General features: G+C 41.8%; 1 protein-coding gene across 1 annotated transcript; it reads right to left on the bottom strand.

The window, feature by feature from the left end:
- Positions 1 to 612: 612 nt before the first annotated feature.
- Positions 613 to 7,758, bottom strand: LOC147459998 (maltose excess protein 1-like, chloroplastic). Its single transcript, XM_086511155.1, has 9 exons — positions 7,473 to 7,758; positions 6,669 to 6,878; positions 4,161 to 4,451; positions 3,982 to 4,071; positions 2,389 to 2,490; positions 2,202 to 2,320; positions 2,056 to 2,118; positions 1,912 to 1,973; positions 613 to 980 (listed from the first exon to the last, which is right to left on the bottom strand). The coding sequence occupies exons 1-9, from the start codon at positions 7,710 to 7,712 to the stop codon at positions 895 to 897; spliced, it is 1,263 nt and encodes a 420-aa protein (XP_086367281.1). The 5' UTR covers positions 7,713 to 7,758; the 3' UTR covers positions 613 to 894.
- Positions 7,759 to 8,349: the final 591 nt, after the last annotated feature.

Raw genomic sequence — 8,349 nt, 5'->3', positions numbered from 1 at the left:
TTTTCAAGGCAGCAAAGGTGTCTCTTGGGCAGGCTATGGTGGGAGGGCCTTGCTCGGACATATTTCTCCCGCTTATAGAGAAGACAATAGACAATGGTTCATTACTTGACCTCTCCCCAAGAAAACAAAGGCCTTTGTTTCATCCATATGGATTTATGTTGGTATTCTTCACCTTGCAGATGGGTTCTTGGAAAAGTGCTTTCATGTATGTCACCCTCCCCTCTCAGCTCCTTGATATGCTTTGTGACTTCCGTTTAGGCATAATTGGACCATCAAGAATTCCTTATTGTCGCTGATGCAAGTGGTTCTCAAAAACATGTACTCCAATAGAGATGTTTTTTTTTCTTTGGAACACATCTTCTCTTTCCATTGTTGGGGTCTGTTCAATGGCAAAGCCAAAAATTTGGGAGGATGGTATTACTACATTCATTGCCATATTCTCAAGCATGACTCCAATGTTAAACTTCTAGCCTTTGTATATAAAGGTTTGATTGATTGTTTGACCATGCGCGTTTCCTTTTGGTAACCAACTTGATAACACATTGTTATAAAAATAGGAGATATTAGGTGACATAGACCAGCTAAAGATTTGTAGGAAATCTAAAGCAAAAGTGCAATGTACAAACATACTTGTCTTATAATAACCTTGGGGCGGCAAACAACAACATACTACTCGCACTAGACAATCATGTTTTGTTTCTATACAGTCTTCATTTGGCAAATTTTTTTTTGCTTAACCTCCAACAAAGTAAGCCTGTACAAAGGGAACAAATCGAAGTAGATTTTTGCATACATTGAGTGTAACTCGCGCATTTCCAAGCCTTTCAAAGCTATAAAAGCTTCAATTCCTTGCGAAACTGTTGACTTCTAATGAAAAGGAGGTTTGTGATGTTTCTAGCTCTTGCCATAAAGCAGTTCTCCAAGAGGAGAGAGTGGTGAACTTAGAGAATTTGCTTTAGAATCCATGACGACCATATTCCCTGCAATTACATTAAAATCTCTCTCTCTCTCTCTCTCATAGGGGAGGTGCAAAAAATGGAAAACACGCTTTTCCTAAAGGAAAAGTTTCTTTGGAAATATCTTGTTGTACTTCCTGCATGGCAAAGCACTCACTATACACAATGTTTCGAATGGGCGTTACCAGGGTGTAGATATATGGCAAAGACCAATGCTCATTTGCTTTGGCAGCGCCCACATTCACAGGATTTCTTTTTGCATGTCTTCAGATGCCTCTATATAAGATTCGTGCTGCCCGCTGTGCAAGTGGTTTGGGATGTTTGGCATCATTTCACACCCTTCACATAATATCTCCATTTTCTTCATATGGCCCAAGCATTGAGAATTGAGGTCCATTGAGAGTTCTAGAAAGGATCATATGTTTCTTTACACTCCTTTCACTAACACCATATCCCCACATTATTAACCACCCCCTGGACAAGGCACATTCCCCCTGCATTTGACAGCCCACAAAATATGCAACCAATGTGTGATTCTCCATACCTTCTTGTTAACAATAGCGAGCCTCCCCACAGGTGTCAGCACCCTAAAACTCTTGGAATACAGACACGGGCCCCTCGCCAATCTTACCTCAATCCCTCATTGGTGGTACGCTCACTATCCATATGCCTCCCCTCCCAAAGCCAAACAGCAACACAAAACCACACTGCATACCTAGCTTTTGCCTACAATATCTCTCAAACACGACTTTGGCATTACTTCGCTCACTGATCCCTGCTTTGCATTTCCAGCATTGACCTATTAAGCAAAAGGTCTTTCCAAGAACCAAGAGGACAGACTTCACCATTCCTAATCAAGAGTAAAACCTAAAACACTGCTGACTACAGCATAAGATTTGTAAGAGCTGCTGCAAATCAAATAAGGTTGACCAAGATGTCAACAAAAGAAACATACCAAGCCAGAGTGCAAGGCCACATGAGATTCCAGCGAACACGGATCCAGCCACACATTTGTTTCTGAGCCACACCAAACAAGATACAAGTAGCTTTCCTAATTAACAACAACAAAAAGGAGATGGTGAACAATAGAGATACTCACATGTACATGCTCAGAAGAATACCCCATCCTTGCATAAGGGCACCCCAGGATGATCCAGTAAACCTGTAAGATAGGAGTTCCCTTTACATGACCAAGAGAAGAAGCAAAGCACCACAGCAAATATGACTTGCTGCACGTATACATACCACATAAGGTCTCGAGTGAAAAGAGCACGAGGTAGAAGAAGACTATTCCCAGCCATTGCTAGTAAGATCGTATAGACAGAGAGACCCCTTATATTTGCAGGATTAATGAAGTTGGTCCACTGCAAACAGAAATACAAGATAACATGATGTGGCATTACAATGAGGGAAAAAACAGATCTAGGCTTACCATTTGAGCCACTGGGCCCCACATGAATAACAAAGTGGCTGACCAAGCTGCAACACCTCCCATAAAATTTGAAGCCTGCTTTGGTAATTTCTCTAGGCGTCCCTGCATGCAAGGCACTGCAGAGGATTAAGCCTATGCCTTTTACTTACTTGCCGACATTTTGGGGAAAGGATGATTATGTGTATTTGAGTAAAGACTAAATGAAACTTGCATACCAAATCATTGCACCCAGTGAGGATATGTTTTGTGAAGTGTTTGGACATGAGAGAGTAATGCCGAGCCATGTGACCAAAGAATGCGAAAAACAACAAACTCTTTCTCAGATAACACAAAAACTAAAACATAAGCAACCACTGTCTAGCCTTCCACTTTCTCGTTTACCAAAATTAATTGGTTTCCAAAGTCTCCCTTTGATACCTCAATATTCACATTCCACTCCTCAATTTCAACGCCATTAAGCTGCCTCTAGAATTTGGACACATGCAATCAATAAATTTGGTCCTTTCAAGAGTTATTGATCTTGATTAAGAGATTCAATTTTTTTGCTTCCTTCTTACAAGATCCTTTTCTAGCTGCTCAGGTGCAGTCACCATCTTGCTTCTGTTCTTGCATAGAAACAAGGAACACCTATTCTGGCCTGATGGGAGCAACCCGAGTGCCATTCAAGTTATGAGTTATGGAGCATTCCAGCTCCAAATAGAATACACATTCCAGTATTGTTCCAAAATGCATTTCGGCATAATTCCAGTTGCACTCCAGGATGAGAAAGTGGAAACAAAAGGCTTTTTAAGGGTTTAGGTAATGTTGAAACCCTCTCTGACAATTTTTGAGGCCCTTTGACCACCAAAGCCTAGCTTTTCAAGGAAACCTCCATTTCTCGAGATAATCACCCCTCTACCCCTCCCCTCCAAGCTCCCTCTACCTTTCATTGTTTTGAGGACCCCGTTCCCATTCCATACCTTTGGCCGTTACCACTTGTGGCCAATTCGTTCTTGTTGTTGTTTTTTGGGATCGCTTATATGTTTGGATGCCTTATCTTCGGGCTCATCCACTTGCTACAAGCCCTCTTCCTAAAATATGTCATTGCTCAGGTTAGCCTAAACAACTGTTGTTAGGCATACAAATTCTGCCCATTAGCCCAAACAACACATTAATCATCAAATCTGCACAAAGCATTTCAAGCCACCCCATGTACACACAAAAACATTTCATGAACATGAACCACAGGATCAGGCCTACTATCACAATCTCGTAACTTCTAACGAAAAGGCAACAGCACATGTGATTCCCATGCTGCGACATGTGATCCATGATCCACAACAAAACAGCTAACACATACATCAGCTGGAATAATTCATTGTCAGTAAGTCAAGCAACTAAAAAAATTAAATGTATGGTGGGTCGGGAGCTTTTTATGCTCAAAACAATGCTGAAATGCTGGAAATTGATTCCAGGATTGAGCCGGTTTTTAAATAAGCAGAAATCTCATTTCTTGTAGACATAAGTTACGAAAATTTTGATCTTGCAGAAACTGCGCAAAAATCTTTGCACAAACAACTTCCAATGAGAGGCATAAGATGTTTTGACATGTACCAGGATCACCATCAAGGTTGAAAGTGCCAGAAATATGGTTCCTGGCAATACACTTGGGGGTACGTAAGGTTCAAAAGTTGTCCACATGACCTAGAAACCAAAAAAGGACCAAAAGCTTCTAGAATCAGTAGGGAAAACCCTAAAATCTATCAAAACGAGAAGCAGCACCTAGAACGAACCTGTGGGAGAACAGAAACACCACCAATAGTAATAAGCTCTTTCCAAGCTCTATAAATACCACTGCTAAGTAGGCCATTGTAGTTTAAAATGTTCACAACAAAGCCAATGACGACTGCAACGGCTGTTGCTGTAAAGACGGGTGCGGGCATTGTCCCAGCAATGGCCAGTTGTACTAGCACAATAAAAGTTGATAGCACACCAACTGCCTGTACGATCGTAGCACCTTTTTCTTTCTTTTCTGCAAAGTACGACAGCAGGGACAAATTTCCCAACAACCCTGTGAGTAGGCCCTGCAAATTATCAATAGATCCTATCAGAATTTCAGGCTACTCAGTTAAAAAGCCTTAACATGATGAGAACAAGGACAGGACTAAATATATTTCAGCTACAATTAAATACATTGAGCAGTGGCAACCCATACAGCACGTGAGACCAAAAGATAACACAAAACTTATCTCCACACCTGTTCACACCTAAGCCACAAAACACAAACATTGGGAAAAAAACACCATCAATTCTAAGCAATGAAGCCAAAATAAATCAAAACGGATAACTCGGCCTCATGATAGAACTCTCTGACTTCTTGAAAAAGGATATTCCTGACCCCAGCAGTCACACTGGAAGAAAACCCAAAGATTCCCAAAATTTAGCACCTCAGTCCACATGGAGAAATCATTTGAGTAAGATCATCTGCAAACATCACCAACCAGCATCGCCATTGCCCTTATTTGGCCCAACCCTGCCAGGTGGTGGCTTTCTTTGCTATGCTTGAAAACACAGGAAAGAACCTCTAACCATGACTTTTGAACTACATGAGAAATAACGACTCTAGTGTACATGTCTTTTCCATGTCTCAGAGAAAAGATGGACAAACAAACAGTATTACAGATCCAAACTAGCAAATGAAGCTCCCAATAAATCATTAGGCTCATAAGAACCAAGGTGAAGCTTGTGACTTCTATACACCAGAATGCTAAGAAACACCAGAAATCCCAATCACCCTGGGCCTAATGTGATAACCCACACACTCCATTGTGATAACTTTCCCTAGCAAATCAGAACCCCTTTGATACAAAGTAGCTGAAGAACCATAGTTTTTGGAGCTGTCTGTTTTGAAAAAACATGAGCCAATGACCACCCTGCCCAATATCCACAAATCAAGCCTAGTGTTTGCAAGTACCGGATTTAGTGGTGGACAGAGTCAACCTTGCTACGCGCCATTGCCCAAAACAGCAAATGGATAACACATTCCTCTAATGTTATGTGGGACTCGGCGTTATGATTAATAGCATATAAGCTGCAAAATGGAGAATCCACAAACCTGGTATTGCATTGCTTGGTATGGACAGACTATTACAATCTCTTGATTTGAGAATTTTGCACAGGCTTTGCCAATTCCACAGAAGATGTTTTGAACATGGATAAAGCTGTGCTATGCAACTGTCAGGTCAATGGATGCCCGATTTGGCAAGTTTTTTAATCAATGCCTTGGTGAAGCTGCGCATCAATATGCTAAAACAGTATCTGTATAACCATAAGCATGGCTCCCGAGCACTGAATTGCCTGTCTCAATGATTTGTACCATCGGATCGCATTCAAAATGATCTCCCCCTCCATCCACTCTTGGCCCCTGCTTTACTCCCCCTTCTACTGTCCAGCACATGAGACTTCATAGGTATTGCATTAGAACAGAAGCCCTTGGTGTCACAAACATGGCACCTCAAAACCAGTTCATACCTATGACAATCATCTTGTACAGCACATATCGACTTTGTAATAATTGCAATAAAACAACAGCCCTCAAAGACAATGGCACCTAAAACCAGTTTGTACATACGGCATTCATCTCCGACAGCACATGTTGATTCTTTGTGTACATTGCATAGAAATGCATGCCATCGAAATGAATGCCTCGTATAACATGCATGGCACCTCTCAACCCCAGTATTCTGAGGCGAAATAGCTGTGACCCTTGCCTTCTGGTGATCAAAATCACATGGCCAAAATGGCATTTTTGAACTTCTAAGTTCTCAAGCTCGCTCTCTTTGGACAGCCACCAGGAAGCAGTATTTTTGAGTGGCCTGCACCCCAAAGGCTCATGATGATTTTGTTCGGTGGTAAACCAAAAAAAAAACACACTAACCTCACCATGTCCTTGTAAATTTTGATGAGTGCACAAAAATCCTTCAAAGCACAAATGCAAGTGTACATACACAAAATACAATCTGCTATCATCGCAGCCACACTTCAAGCATTTTGTATTATGAAAAAGGAGAGCCAATTCTATGATAACAACCCAGCAGTCAAAGGTCCCAACTTTGCACCAGCTATTATCAAAAGAAAGACATCTGTGTATGGCCATAAGCTTGATAAGAATGCCATGACTAGAGCTTTGAAACCTAAACAACCAAAATAATGTCAAAATCACTCAGATATGTGCCGAATTAGTGTGAACAATAATGTATTTGTGACTTCAAATACATGTACAAATGGATTTAGTCACTAACTGTCCAAGGAACTGCAGCAAGTGCGGCAGCATTGCCAGCCGAGAGGTTCCTGTAATTCAGAATGATCTGAGGCAGCTGGAGAGGCAAGAATGCGAAGGTTGCTGATCCAGAAAGCTGCTCTGTCACACCATCCCAGAATTTATAAGTTGAACTCTTTTCCTCCTTCTCAAACTCCAATGCCTGACATTTCACTTCCCTGCATCCTCTGCCCTGCATTACCGAAAAGTTTAATTTTCCAGCTGCCGAGACAGAAACATTTCCCCTTAATAAAAGGGACAAAAGTGACAATTCTGAAAATTTGCAAAAGCATCATATTCTTGCAGATGATGGCAGATATGAAACTGGATTTTGAAGGAATGAAACGTGATTAATCTAAAAGTGTGGAATTGTGTGCGTGCCCTTGTGCATGCATCTAGAGACCCTGTAGATGTGTGTGTGTGGGAAAGGGAGTCTGGTCTGACCAAACACATATGCATGCATTCACGCATGCCCATGCATGAATTGCCGTGTGTGAATCCTGACGCTACATGCATTCACCTGTGTACCCGCGAGTATATATATGTGCTTTTGACAAACGTTTCACTACCTGTGTTCCCCAAGGCGTGTGATCATGCAGAGCTGAAACACAGAAAAGCAAGAAAAAAGGTATGCTGCTTCCAAGAACAAGGCAAGAAAGAGAAGGCAGAATTAAAGAGCACCTGATTAAGGCCATCATAAGCGAGTAGTTTTCAAAGTAGGCGTGCAGTGGCAACAGAGAATATGCATGCTCAAAAAAAAGAGAGCAACAAAACAAAGGGCACTCACCTTCTCTTTCGGCAGAGGTTGAATACCGCTTGCTCCTAAAGAAGGAATTCTTCTCTTGAAGAGGATGAGGGCATTATCCGAGGGCAGGCGCCGAGAGGCAGCAGCAACCTGGGGACGCCGAAATTGGATGCATGAAGAAGAAAAGAAAGAAACGGGTGACACTGCCAGCAACGCATTTCGGCAATATTGGTGCGGCTCTTGTAAACCCGAGTGCGTCGTGTTCGCCATCGCCATCGCCATTTTTGCTCAAAACCAGCAGCTTGAATGGTGAAAGGTGATCGAGCTGAGAACGAAGAGGTTCCATTTGATTTTTCCCCTATTTTTTTGGTGCTCCCCACCACTCATTTCTTCCAGTAATTACGATACACGCCAATTTTCAAAAGGGCACCTGATTGGCTCCAAAAGTTAGAAATAGGCCTATGTCACGCGGGAACTCCTAAACATGTACAAAATGGCCGGTTGGGCACTGTTTGTGTCACACAAGTTACTTTGGAAACACAACACGCTTTTACTGAACTCTGCAATAAGGGACCTCGACATGGACGTATTTTGACCAAACGTTTCATGTTGTGCTTTTATAGAGCGATAGATCGTGTAACATTTAATGGCCTAATAACTTATGTTTAGCGGAAATTAGCATGAACATAGTGGGCATTTCATTAGAATAGATTCCTAATGAGAATTACAAGAGTGCTTGGGTGGAGAGAGCAACAAAAAGCATAACACCTAGTTAGATAGCATCAACAATACTTTCAAAAGAGAGAGAAATTAAGCTATTGACAACACTTGAGGACCGGATTTGCATGGAGCCGGTCCCCCCTCCAAAAGGCTTTGTATTATGGTTTCTCCCATCAAGAGAGACATTGTACAATACAAT

This window comes from Adiantum capillus-veneris, chromosome 4 (genome assembly GCF_014529385.1).
Source record: "Adiantum capillus-veneris isolate H3 chromosome 4, ASM1452938v2, whole genome shotgun sequence".
Taxonomy (NCBI): Eukaryota; Viridiplantae; Streptophyta; class Polypodiopsida; order Polypodiales; family Pteridaceae; genus Adiantum; species Adiantum capillus-veneris.
This window is presented reverse-complemented; position numbering and strand designations above follow the sequence as displayed.

Coding starts and splice junctions, on each gene's coding strand:
- LOC147459998 (XM_086511155.1), bottom strand. CDS start 7,712: ATGGCGATGGCGATGGCGAACACGACGCACTCGGGTTTACAAGAGCCG. Junction 4,072..4,160: donor GTGTTTCTGTTCTCCCACAG/GTTCGTTCTAGG, acceptor TTTGGTTTCTAG/GTCATGTGGACAACTTTTGA. Junction 1,974..2,055: donor ATTCTTCTGAGCATGTACAT/GTGAGTATCTCT, acceptor GGTGTGGCTCAG/AAACAAATGTGTGGCTGGAT.